Source organism: Saimiri boliviensis, chromosome 4 (assembly GCF_048565385.1).
Source record: "Saimiri boliviensis isolate mSaiBol1 chromosome 4, mSaiBol1.pri, whole genome shotgun sequence".
NCBI classification, from domain to species: domain Eukaryota; kingdom Metazoa; phylum Chordata; class Mammalia; order Primates; family Cebidae; genus Saimiri; species Saimiri boliviensis.
In genome coordinates this window covers 59,752,422-59,766,200 of record NC_133452.1, presented here as the reverse complement: position 1 = coordinate 59,766,200, position 13,779 = coordinate 59,752,422, and the positions used below count along the sequence as shown (strand labels likewise).

General features: G+C 39.2%; 1 protein-coding gene across 2 annotated transcripts in view; it reads left to right on the top strand.

Moving 5' to 3' along the window:
• Positions 1 to 13,779, top strand: part of FIG4 (FIG4 phosphoinositide 5-phosphatase) — a 127,921-nt gene that overhangs the window by 90,553 nt on the left and 23,589 nt on the right. For both annotated transcript variants that reach the window (XM_003935957.3, XM_074397610.1), the window contains exons 20-22: positions 2,034 to 2,229; positions 3,247 to 3,329; positions 7,428 to 7,514. In XM_003935957.3, the coding sequence (XP_003936006.1) occupies positions 2,034 to 2,229; positions 3,247 to 3,329; positions 7,428 to 7,514 (366 nt within the window). The remainder of the gene's footprint in view (positions 1 to 2,033; positions 2,230 to 3,246; positions 3,330 to 7,427; positions 7,515 to 13,779) is intronic.

The following is a 13,779-nucleotide window of genomic DNA, read 5'->3' as shown; positions in this document are numbered from 1 at the left end:
TTCAGGTAATCCAGAGAACACCACAAAGATATTCCTCAAGTAGAGCAACTCTAAGACACATAATCGCTAGATTCACTAGGGTTGAAATAAGGGAGAAAATTCTGAGGGCAGCTAGAGAGAAAGGTCAGGTTACCCATAAAGGGAAGCCTATCAGACTCACAGCAGATCTCAACAGAAACCCTACAATCTAGAAGAGAGGGGGGTCAATATTCAATATCCTCAAAAGAATTTTCAACCCAGAATCTCATATCTAGCCAAACTAAGCTTCATAAATGAAGGAAAAATGAAATTTTTCATGAACAAACAAGCACACAGAGATTTCATCACCACCAGGCCTGCTTTACAAGACCTTCTGAAAGAAGCACTACAAACAGAAAGGAACAACCAGTATCAGTCATCCCAAAAATTTACCAAAATGTAAAAAGTATCTCCATAATGAAGAATTTACATCAACTAATGGGCAAAATAGCCAGCTAGCATTAAATTACAATATTTGAACTCACAAATATTAATATTAATTCTAACTCTAAATGGATTCAATGCCCCAATTAAAGACACAGACGGGCAAATGGAATAAAAAGTTAAAATCTGTTGGTACGTTGTATCCAGATCTAACTCATAACGACACACAAAAACTCAAAATAAAGGGATGGAGGAAGATTTACCACTTAAATGGAGAGCAAAAATAAAAACAAAAACAAACAAACAAAAAAAACAGGAGTTGTAACTTTTGTCTCCGACAAAATAGACTTTAATAGTAACAAAGACCAAAAGAAACAAAGAACATATAATGGTACAAGGATCATGCAGCAACAGGAGTTAATGATCATAAATATATATGTACCCAATATAGGAGTACCCAGATACATAAGACAAGTTCTTACTGACTTATAAAGAGATTTGGACTCCCATACAGTAATAGCGGGAGATTTTGACATCGCACTGTTAATGTTTGACGGGTCAATCAGATAGAAAATTAATAGGGACATCTATGATTTGAATTTAGACCTGGAATAAGTAAACTCAGGGAGTATTATAGAATTCTCCACCCCAGGTCTACAGAACATACATTTTTCTCAGTATCGTGTTACACCTATTCTGAAAGTGACTACAGAACTGGAAGTAAATCACTCTTCAGTATTTGCATAGCATCTCACAGACTTAAATGAAATATTGGTTGGCTGTTTGTGTTATTTTCTTCCCTTATTCCTTCCTGTCTCTGTTGTTAAGTACAATTATTGGCATAAAAGAGGTTTGTAATACCTTTTTAAGATTGCATTCCAGCCTGGGCAATAGAGCAAGAATCCTGTTTTCTCTCCCCTTTTTTTCTTTCTCCTTCTTTTCTTTCTTTCTTTCAAAACAAAAACAAAAACAAAAACAAAAACAAAACAAAACAAAACAAAAAACATTCTTACTACTCTTCAAATTTGGCACTAAAATTAAATACTTTTTTAAGTGTAGGGTTTTTTTCCCTTCTATTTCCTACTATTAAAGGGAATGTTCAGCAAATAATATGTTTACTAGTAACACAATAAAATTTTAAATGTAGTTTATGTTCATCAGTTGTTCATTATTTGGATACACTATGACAGATAAAAAATTTATAGGAGGGAGAGAAATAAACATAGGTTTGGCTACCCACCTTTTCTTGGAGCTTTTATGAGTTACAGCTAATTTTAGTGATATCCCAAACATACAGTCTTCTATAACTGTACCGTAACTTTTGAGATTATTGATATCAATTACCAAAGGAAGGCATGGTAACCAAGTGGTGAGAAGATTTTTTCACACTCTGCAAGTAATTTTTATTTATTTTTTGAATTTATAACAGGGCTTATATTCATATAATGTCAGTGCATGGACATGGAAAAATACGAAGCCTTTCCCTGTAGCACAACCTGAATCCAGAAACTAGCGTCTCTCAGTCTTTTTTTAATGCTTCACTAGGCCTAAGGCTTTGGGTCAGAGTGATAGACAGTGAGTGTTGAGGGTTATTTTAAAGATGCTTCACATTCATATTATTCTTTTAAAAGAAACAAAAGCAATAGAGAAGAAGCTGTATTACAGCGGAAAACCGCAGCCAGTGCCCCGCCGCCCCCCAGCGAGGAGGCTATGTCCAGCAGCTCTGAGGATGACTCTGGGACTGATCGGGAAGAGGAGGGCTCTGTGTCTCAGCGCTCCACTCCCGTGAAGATGACCGATTCGGGAGATAGCGCCAAAGTGACCGAGGTGCGGGGGAGGAAAGCTTGTGGGATCAAGCCTGAGGCCCTGAAAAATGATCTTTACAACTCTGCTTTCAGTTAAAAGTCTGAGAGCAAGAAAATGTCACATTATCTCACTGCGGGGTTTGAGGCACTGCATAAGATGAATATACTTAGCATAGACATGATTTTATTTGATTTTGAAATAAAGTTAGTGTTTTTGCTCGCATGTTTAATGGTGAATTTCTTACCCTTTCAGACTTTTGAAGTGAATACTGGCCCTCTTTGATCAGCTATCCACTTGAGGTCCATTTATTCTCTTACTGGGCACATTGTTGGAACACAGGATTTAGACATGGCCTTTACAATCTTTGAATGGTCCCAATGGGAAATTCATCCTGTTCAATTCAATATTACTAGTAGATTGCGGGGAAAAACTAGAAATCAGCAACAAAATAACCAAATCTAGCTTTGGGGAAATTTGATTTCTAGAAATATCCAAAACTCATTTAGAAGTAGATACAGCAAATAAAAATGTGATAGGAAGAGCTGAATTCATATTCCAGGAGTTGGCAAACTATGATGTATTGGCCAAATCCAGCCTGATGCCTTTTTTCGTAAATAAAATTACGTTGGAACCCAGCCATGCCTGTTTGCTTACTTACTGTATGTGACTAATTTTGTACTGTAACAGCAGAGCTGAGTATTTGCAACAGAGACAGCATAACCAAAAAAAGCTTAAAATATTTACTATCTGGCCTTTTACAGGATAAGGTTGCCAACTCCTGCCTTATGCAAAAACAGCTAGTAATTATTTAGCAGCTTTTTTTTAAATCCCAGAATAAACTATTTTTAGCAGAAATGGAAGTAAAATTTTCTAAAAAACCATTAACTAAGAAGTTTAATGAACAGGTTAAAGAAACATTGTGATTGCTTTTGTGGCAAAATTCATAGTTTCGTTTGTTTTCTTTTGGAAATTCTTTTGATATTCTAGATGTTTAAAAATTCTGCCTGGTTCTTTTTTTTTTTTTTTTTTTAACCCCAGAATGTGGCTCAACCCATGAAAGAGCTATATGGAATTAACCTCTCAGATGGCCTCTCAGAAGAAGATTTCTCCATTTATTCAAGGTAAGATACTTTCATACAGACATTAAAGAAAAATGAGTATGTATTATAACAGTATTACAGTAACTTATATCTAGTGTGACTTTTTGTGTGTATTTTTTTTTTTTGGAGATGGAGTCTCTGTCACCCAGGCTGGAGTGCAGTGGTGTCATCTCGGCTCACTGCAACTTCTGCCTTCTGGGTTCAGGCGATTCTCCTGTCTCAGCCTCCCAAGTAGCTGGGATTACAGGTGCATACCACCACACCTGGCTAATTTTTTGTATTTTAGTAGAGACGTGGTTTCACCATGTTGCCCAGGCTGGTCTCCTGAGGTCAGGCAATCCGCCCGCCTTGGCCTCCCAAAGTGCTAGGATTACAGGTGTGAGCCATCGCACCCTGCCTAGTATACTTTTAAGAAATGAAAATGGTCAACAGTACAGAAGAAAATGAATTCCACTTAAAATGCAGTTTTAGCACTGAAGCAATGAAATTCTGAAAGATTGATTTATATTTGGAGTTAAAGTGCTAAATGCTTGAGACTCTGCCCCTCAGTGACAAAAATTTATGATGCATGCAAGTATCAGCACTGCTCATATGCAAAGCACAAACCAAAGTACCAGTGTATTCCTGCATTTCTAAATCCACAAGACCAAAGTCCCTTCTCACAAAATAAATCTGGGATATTGACAAATGAGGACCTTGTATCACTTTAGGCCCTAGATGCTGGTGGGAGTGGTGGCTGAGGAGGAAAAAGAAAACAGTAATAATAGGGTGTCAATTCACAATGTTATAGGCCTTTATTAGGCAGATCTAGTTGAAAGGAGGGGATACCCATAAGGTATTCCCTGAAATATGTACATAATTTTGTATGTATATGTGTCCTTTTGAGAAGATACAGTTATCAGATTCTCAAAAGAAACCTTCATTCAGAAATCCCCGAGAACCTGATGAGAACATTGCAAACACCTCTTCAGCCTAATACATGGATTTAGAAGACCTGGTTATTGCATATGAATATAATTCCACTTATACAGATTTGTAAATGTGTGTGTAAAATGTAAATTGTATAATATAAAATGAGCACCAATCTTCAGTTCTTTTTAAATAAGGGCTTCATTTACAGAATCTATTGAATTAGATATTGTCAGCTTTTTGTTTCAAATTAAGAAAAACTTAATTTGAAATTTATAATATATAAAATATAAAATATAAATTGCACAGCATTTCTTGACTGCCAAAGTAGCTCCTATAACTTGCACTCTTTTGAATATGCATCATTTTCTGACTATAAGCCAATTTAGTCATCAGAGCACAGCCACATCCTCCTCACTCTGACACACAAACACACAGTACTTATTCATCATGGCTGTCAGAACTCTGTAGCAAAACTCTGTAGTAGTTGAAGTGGGCCTTTACAAACTGTGTGGTCTGAAGAATGAATTATCTGAAGCTAGTGATTAAGTAATATGACTTTGTTTATTGCAGAGGGCATGAGTGTATCTGCCAAGGATTGAAGGGGTTACTTCAAGGGAGGGAGGAACCCACGTCCTGAATAATACCTCCTTTCATTTGTATAACACTTTACACTATTTGGTTTGTTCTTTAGACAATTTTGTAGTAGATTAAAAGGATATTATCCCCTTTTGTATGCTAACAGTTCAGCAAGTAGAGCCATTTAATGCATTATCCAGGAGTCATATCCTGTGTTTCTGGGTACTGTGATTTTGGGCTGTTCCTCCTTTTTGTTCTCTTGATCATAATCAGCTGCCTCTGCTCATGATGCAGACCTCAGGGGAAGGGGAGAAACAGGGCTGGCCATAGTTTCCCTGTCTGTGAGTACCTCTTCCTGTGGGCACACTGCCCTTACCAGGCTTCTCCGTTCCTGCATTGCCTGTCCCGGAACATCTCCCCTCTCCATCTGCCATGGGCATTGCAGTAGGCAGAGGAATCCTCCTTCCATCAGTATCTGTCAAGTAACTGCCAGAAGATGACCAAGGGATATTCAGCAACTGGCACCCACTTTTGGCTCAAATAGGCCCTGAGGCTTTCTTAGTGCCTCCTCTGATCCAAAGGGCAGAGTTTCAGGGCAGGGTTAGAACCCAGGTAGTTCTGTACTGAATTGGCAGGTGCCCCTGCCACCCCATTTCTGCACTCAGTTGGGTGGTTATGTTTGTGCATATAGTAGACAGTGAGCTAGCCTGGCTTGCATGTAACAGCTCCCACCTGGCCTATCACAGAACACTATGGAGAAGGGAAGCCACACAGCTAGGAGTGGTTTCCAAAGCAACCTGTCTTCCAGCTTCCCATTCTTCTGCCTGTTTTTCCTACACTGGACCTTGCCCTCCTTTGGACTACTAAGGATTTCTCGGTTTTGTAGTTTTATTCTAATTGCTGAGCCCTACTATCTATGTCTTCCTTTTCCCTCATCTTTTCTAGTATCTTTGGTTTGTTATTTGACCAGACCTGAAAGCTTTCTCCTTACTTCCTTGAAGCTTCATAAACTTGCCAGTTTTTAAAAAACTCTGGCAGTGATTGTACACCTGATTTGGGAAGTTTAAAGTTCTGTACGAATAATCAGTACTATGTGGCATTCTTCCCAAAAAATGGATCAAAATGTTTCACTTGCTGAAGATAAAAGTCGGATAAAAGCAAGCTGTTTGAAAATTTTTCAGTAGCACTGTAATGATACAATAATTGGTAGTTTCTGTAACACTTTCTTGACCTTTAAGAAAGCTAATGAAAAACAAATGATAAACTTTTCCGTAGTCTTCAAAGGAAAATATTTTTAAAGAGTTAAAAAACTGGAAAGGAAATCAGTTCTTTTTTTTTTTTGAGACGGAGTTTTGCTCTTGTTACCCAGGCTGGCATGCAATGGTGCGATCTCGGCTCACCACAACCTCCGCCTCCTGGGTTCAGGCAATTCTCCTGCCTCAGCCTCCTGAGTAGCTGGGATTACAGGCACGTGCCACCATGCCCAGCTAATTTTTTGTATTTTTAATAGAGACGGCGTTTCACCATGTTGATCGGGATGGTCTCGATCTCTTGACCTCGTGATCCACCCGCCTCGGCCTCCCAAAGTGCTGGGATTACAGGCTTGAGCCACTGTGCCCGGCCTAGAAATCAGTTCTTTTATCCTTCCCTGTAACCTTCCATGGGCACATTAGGACAAAACTGCAAAACTGCATCCCTGAAGGAAAGACAGATCCATGCAGTCCAAGCAGGCTTCCAGCAGATATGTGCTCTAGAAAGCTGGAGGCAGAGAGGCTATCCTCTCCACCTGCTGAGCTGGCCCAGGCCACTCCCTCTGGCTGTTAGCTCAAAACCTGCCTTAGTGCTGTTCAAGTCTTCTGAGAAGTGCTGTTCAAGACCTTTGAGAAGAGGTCCTATGGCCGTAGTGCTCATTGGTGGGTCTCCCCAATCTTGGTTGAAAGCATTTCTCTTCACATGTTATGCACTTATACGTATTTGGTATTATTTGTATATGGGAAATCTAAAAATACTTGATAAATTATTATAAATTATAGAAAAGGCTTAAAAAAAAGGAAAAGAAAAAGGAAACTGTTCCTTTTCAATGTGGTTAGAGTACTTGGTGGGGGGATTCTTGTGGTCTGGAGGAAACTGGGTCCGTGGCCCGCTCTCAGCAGTGTCTCTGCTTCAGGTGGTGGATCCCCAGCCTGATCCTGCCCTTTCCATGTCACTTGTCTCACCGCCAGCACCATTCAGCTTGCTTCCCCATGCATCCTGCATTCCACGCATTAAATATGTGTCACCCTTAGATGTACAAGGCTCTGCAAGATCATCTTCCTGGCTTCAGGAACATTTCTGTTCAAGTTCTGCACCATGTTTAAATTAATATAAGTTCAGTGGTGTGCACATTTGATTTCATTTTATCCATGGTTATGGCTTATATTTTAAGCAGAATCCCTTTTTCTACTTTTAACAAGCCCATTCTAAAATCATGCAAAGTCTTATGTTACATAGGATACTCTTAGGTGCTTTTCTGAAATAAGCATACTACCGTCATTTGAAAGCTTATACCATTTTATGTAATCTAATTAATTAATTGGAATTAATTGCAAGTACTCCTTTCTTTGGCTTACTCTTATCCATTGTAACTTGCAGATTTGTTCAGCTGGGGCAGAGTCAACATAAACAAGACAAGAATAGCCAGCAGCCCTGTTCCAGGTGCTCAGATGGAGTTATAAAACTGTAAGTACCAAATTAGACCTTTAAAGAAATCTTTGTAGTCATGCCATTCATAGGGCTTTCTTTAAAGACTTTTTAAGAAAAAGATTCACTCTTGTTACCAAATTAGTATAAGCACTGAAGTATCTCCTTGTGATACCTTACTCGAGAAAAACTGGGTCTCCGTGGGATAGGGAAGAGGTTGGCAGCCCTGGTGATCCTGAAGTGCATCTTTGGAGGTGGGATTGGCATTGGTGGAGGCTTCCGACCTGAACTCTGCCCTCCACTTTGTAGAAGTGGGATGGTGAAAGAGCTCTGCTCCTGGAGACATGCTCAAGTTCAATACAAGACCTTTGAGGTTATGGATAGATTTGTCTCTTCTAGCTATGAATCCTCATCAGTTCTAATAACTTGCTATAAGTTAAACAGGTGTTTTGTGAAATCTTAAATAAACAGAAATATGTTCAAATCATGCTACTCCCCAGTTTTTTACCTTGAGCAAATAACTGCTATGGATTCCATTTCGTCATCTGCCAAAGAGAATAATATCACCTACTTTGTAGGACAGTGATGAGACTCAAATAATGCACACAGAGTACTTAGAGTAGTGTCTAGAATACATTCTCAAATAGTTGTGATCACCATCATCATCCTCTTCTTCATATTCATCGTTATTGCCTGCTTGTTGGGGCCTAACAAAGCAAAGGGTTGTGACCAGAAGAGGCTCCTTGATGCCATATGCTCAGCTGAGTTGCTTCTATAAAATGGGCCATTGTGGAAATTCGGTGAGGTAGTATATGTGAGGCATCTAGCTCAGTGTCTGGCATACATTTGACATTTAGTAAACATTCTCTTCCTTTAGATCAACTTTATCAGTTTCATCAATTAGTCGTTTATTTGAATAGGTAGTCGTTTATTTGAATAGGCATTGATTGCCTAACTTCTCTGTATCCCACATCTGCAGGTTCTTAATTGATGGCTCAGAGGCTATTACAGTAATCCAGGCAAAAGCCTTTTAGAGAGTAGTGGCTGTGAGGATTTTGAGAATGGGATGGATCTGAAAAATATCCAGCTGGTGAAATGGACAGAACTTGGATCCTGACTCACAGAGTAGGGAGGAGGAGGGTATTATTAAGGATGACCCTTAGATTTTTTGGTTTGTGTAACAGTTTTGATTCATCCATTCATTCATTTACCTACTCATTCAGCATGTAGGTGTTGAGTATGTCTGTGTTAGAACCATTCAAAGCTTCCGTTCACTAAGGTCAGGAGCACTGCAGGAGGACTTGGTTTGCCTTTAATGTAGCATCAAAGTGGAGTTTAGGAGGCAGTTGGATCAACCTATCTGGAACTCAGAAGAGAGCCTGGGCTGGGGATGTAAATGTTTATGAGTCATAATGAAAGCCACCAGTTAAGAATAAGACTGCCTAGGAAGAGAGACTACAGTGAGAACAGTCTACAGCTGATCTTGGCAGGGATCTGGGTCTAATGACTGAGACAGCGACATAGAAAAATCTACAAGGGAAACAGAGATGGCTAATCTGAGAAGTGGAAGGAACCTCAGACCATATTTTATCACAGCCTTCAAAAATGCTTTTTATCCCTTCTTTCTCTCCCCAACACTATTTTTTCTTTTTTCTTTTTTGGTTTGGTATATAAGCTCCTATTAATTTAGAGACCATTTGTTTTTTTTTTTTTTTTTTTTTTTTTGGTTATCACTATTTAGCATATGGAACTATGGGCTCTTAAATGAATTGAAGTAGATATGGCCAAAGAAGGAGCGTATTTAACTGTGCTAATAAAATAAGAGACTCTGTTAACCAAATTGTGTTATACAAAGTGATTATTCCATTAAAATAATATGATACAACTTACGAGGAGATGATAAAATGAACATAGCATACAAAATACAAATAAAACATTTCCCCCTTGTTTTCTTCAACATTTTTTCTAATTTGATCTGTAATTTGTCTTACAGTTATTACTTTCACATTATTTTTCTTAGAATATTTAGTATTTGCCTTTGAGTCCTAGCACAGATGAAAACCATGTGGATCTAGAATTTTTAAACCTTTTCTACTTAATTAGTAAAGAATCTGTCATGAGGGTGTTTTTGCACAGCATCTTCAGCAGGTTAACAAAGAGCTTGGTAGCTCAGCATTATGTTGTCATGGCAACTGCCCAAGAATGTTTTTGGTGTTTTGTGTGTGTGTATGTGTGTGGGCGTGCACGCAGGTGTGCACAGGGACGTGCTTTAAACTGAAACTCTAGCCAGGTTCTTAAAATGTCGACTATCCATTTTTAGATTTTTAAAGCTATGCCAAAACCAAGAGAAATTACATTTGTATGGGATTCTTGAAATTCTCCTCTTGCTATGTTTTGTTTTCTAGTATATTTAAAAGTCATAATAAGTTTAAGTTCATATACATATGCATCTACCCATCTCTGGATAGTTCATAATCTTTACCAGTTTTTCTTGAAATCATGAGGAAACCAGTTTTTTCTTTTCTAAATATGAGATATTTATAACATCAAATGTAAAAAATTTTGACAGTAAATAATTGGCAAGAAGCCAGTGGAACAGGGGCTCGTGAAATGAGCATGCAGAAACATGGATGGGCAGCTGGACACTTTCAACTACGGTCTTGCAGGACTTTGCTTTGAAGTGGATGTTAAACCCCAAACTGGTCAATGTCTATACTGTCATTCCAGACACCCTAAGCTGGAGTTTGTGTGACTACTCGTAGGGGTGGTGATCAGGGAGAAATGGCATTAGCTAACATTGACTGAACACCCACTGAGTGTGTGATGGGCACTGTTCTGTGTACTGTAGGCCGTACTCAGTTCCCACAATAACCCTATAAAGTAGATCTTATTATCACTTCCGTTTTACAGATGGAGAAACTGAGGCATAGAGAAATTATGTAACTTGCCAAAGGTCATACAGCTAGCTGGTAGAGGAACCAGGATTTAAACCCACACGGGCTGGCTCCAGAGCCCATGATCTCCATCACTAAGCTATGAATGCCTGTTGTTACCAGCTGCTTTCCAACCACTGGGTAGCAATCCTGGGTTATGAGCATTAACAGACCTCATTTTGGGCATCTGACATGACCTGGATTTGTAGACACCTGTATATTCAGAGATAGTAATATTTCTGCTCTCTTGCTCTTAAGTTTTAAAAAATACTTAAGGAGAACATACCTTTTTTCTTTCCCCAGTACCCAGCATACTGTCCCTAATGTAGACACACTTAAGTTTCCTAGGCAAGCATTCTTTGCTTGAGTGATTTGGTAACATGGCATAGAGGTTGTTTAGCCATCACTGGAAGAGTGTTGCTGATATTTAGGTTGCTGATATAAGGTTGCTGTATAACCTTAATCCTACAAGGTTATATACAAGATGACAACCCATCTTCTTGTCTCTAGAACTGTACCTTAAATGGAGTGCTCAGTAAATATTTACTGAAATGCACTGTCACCCACCATCACACCCATGACTATCAGGGCCTGTCTGAGTCCCCATGAGCATCCCTAGAATGCTCCCCACCCCCCTGTGCACCACTGGTTTTCCAGGAGGCATCCTTGAACACTTTTTAGTTATTTGTCTATTCTGTTTCTTCCTTATAAGCCCTCTGCCCCTCCTGTTTTTTGTTCCCCTGCTGCTTTCTGAGAGAAAAAAAAAATAAGCACACTAAGTTGTTAGCATTTTTTCCCCTCTGCTTTGCCTCAACTGCACTTGTGACCAAATGCCAGGTGAGAAGGACCGGAGTGGCAGGACTTGCTGTGCCTGGTGGGCAGGTGCTGTGGGGCCAGGCAGTGATTCACTATATTCGTGCAAGACCAACATGTTCTCATTTCCCACTCCTACAAGTTCTTGAGAGATTTTAGCTAAGCAACAAATGCCAATCAGTGGTAGGTTAAAAAGGCATGAACACACATATCATTAGTGCTTGCTCTTCTGTGGTTCACCTATTCCAGGAATATGTCTCATTTAAAAATCACCTCTAAGAAATGGTTCAAAATATAATACAGAGTTTGTATAAATACTGTGTATTTTAGGATTCTTCCGGCGCAGGATAAGCTGATATGTAATGCAGGGTAAATAAGTACTCTTGGCCAGGTGTGGTGGCTCACACCTGGAATCCCAGCACTTTGGGAGGCTGGGGGATGGGGGACTGATCATAAGGTCAGGAGTTGAAGACCATCCTGACCAGTATGGTGAAACCCTGTCTACTAAAAATACAAAAATTAGCCAGGCATGGTAGCAGGCACCTCTAATCCCAACTACTCAGGAGGCTGAGGCTGGAGAATTGCTTGAACCTGGGAGGCAGAGGTTGCAGTAAGCTGAGATCATGCCACTGCACTCCAGCCTGGGCTACAGAATGAGACTCCTTGTCTAAAAAAAAAAATAAAATAAAATACACTTACGGTTTTAGGACCATAAGGTTGCATTTATCCCCTAAGAATCTCTCATAAAGAGTGGCATTTATTTAAGACTAGGCGAGTGCCCCTCAGTGTGGGCTTCTGCTAGGGGAAGTTTTACTGATCAGAGCATGCTGTTACACAGAATTAGAGCACTTCTTCACATTGATGAGATAGGCCTGACACAATGGCCATGATTAACTCAACTCATTTACTTTTCATGATGTTAATTTTCAATAACGTATTCTTCATATACAAGTCACACTCCGGACTCCCCCCCCCCCCACCACCTCCATTGATTTCATCTGGAACTTTGTAGATACTGCTGTGGTCTCTGTGCAGCAAGCTAAATAAGTATTTCCGCCTTAATAGGTAATTCTTGTTATCTATTCCAAACACCTGGAATACAGTCTTTAAATGTTTAAGGAGTAGAGCAGCTCAGAGGCAGTGATCAATGATTAATCAGCTAATTCCCTCCACAGGCGGAGATAATAAGTGATAAGAGCTACTCAGCCCAAGGAAACTGGGATGTGACCTCCCCTGTCACCCTAGAAATTACCAAGACAGGCTTTCTTCCTTTATCATTGTGACATTTACTTTATTTTCTCTTTTCCTTTACCCATCTCTGACTTTTTCCGGATGTCTTTTCTATTCTTATTACCTCTTTCTACCCTTCCCCATTTATATTTGCCTGCCTTTTGCTTTTCTTCTTTCTCCCTATCCTTTCTCTATCCCCTCCATAATATTTTTAGCTTTAAAAAAAAACAGTAATTTATTCTGAAACACAAGTTCCTTTCATGCATATTCTAGGTCAGTGCTTTTCAGACAACAATTCTGGAAATCAGTTAGTCATGAAATTAATTTAATAGGCCTATGAAGTGAAATAAAATATCACTAACCGAATACAATATAAAGTATGACCACAAGGCACATATTATGAATAAGCCTTGTTTCATGAAACTTGTGTTTCTGTGCACAAGTTTAGCATGTGTGTACCTGTTTGCCATGCAACATGTATTTCTTACTGTGGGTGACTTCACAGTTTGGATTTGCTATGCATTATGCATTATGAACCACAAGAATTAGAAAAGTTAGCTCTATTCCTGGCATCTGGGCACTTATTGTTTGTTGAATGAATGAAAGGATGAGTGAATGACTCCTGTTGGGGGTAATTACAAAACGAGAAGAGGAGTGAGGAACAAGAGCAGTTTCTGTGGTACATCCAGAGTGGATAAAATAAATGCAGGCCTTGGAAAATACACTTCCATTACTTCCGGTGAATTGGGAGCCGGGATAAGCATGTGAGGGAAGAAGATAACAAGGAGCTCCAGCTGAAAGTCAAAATGAAAAAGCTATCAGACGAAAAAAGGACCAACGGAGAAAAATGAATGCCTCTTCATTTGAATACTATCTACAATAGCATCTGCTGTTGTTAAACAAGAAAACCATATTGCAACAAAGTGAATTTGTTAAAATTTGGGGGGAGGGCTCTCCTGAATGTTTTTAGTATATATGGAATGACAAATGAAGTTTAATTATGGGTATCTAAAATGACTGATTTATTTTTTATTTTTTTACAATTTAACATAGTGCCCATTTTATTTTGGTAAGTACAAAGCTTACCACATACAAAAGCTTTCATGGGCTCATGTCAGAGCTTAAGAACCTGCTTCACATGGGGAGGTGGTCCTGTTGCACTGCTTTTGGAGACCCATACATAGTTCTGTGTGTTTAATCCAAGGTCCAGATAGAAATAAGATCGGGAAGAGATGCTAAGGGAGAGAGTATTACTCTTATCCTAAAAGCTGTGTTCTAATCAGGGGAGCAACAGGCTTACGTTTGCATTTTGGAAAGGTCACTCTGGA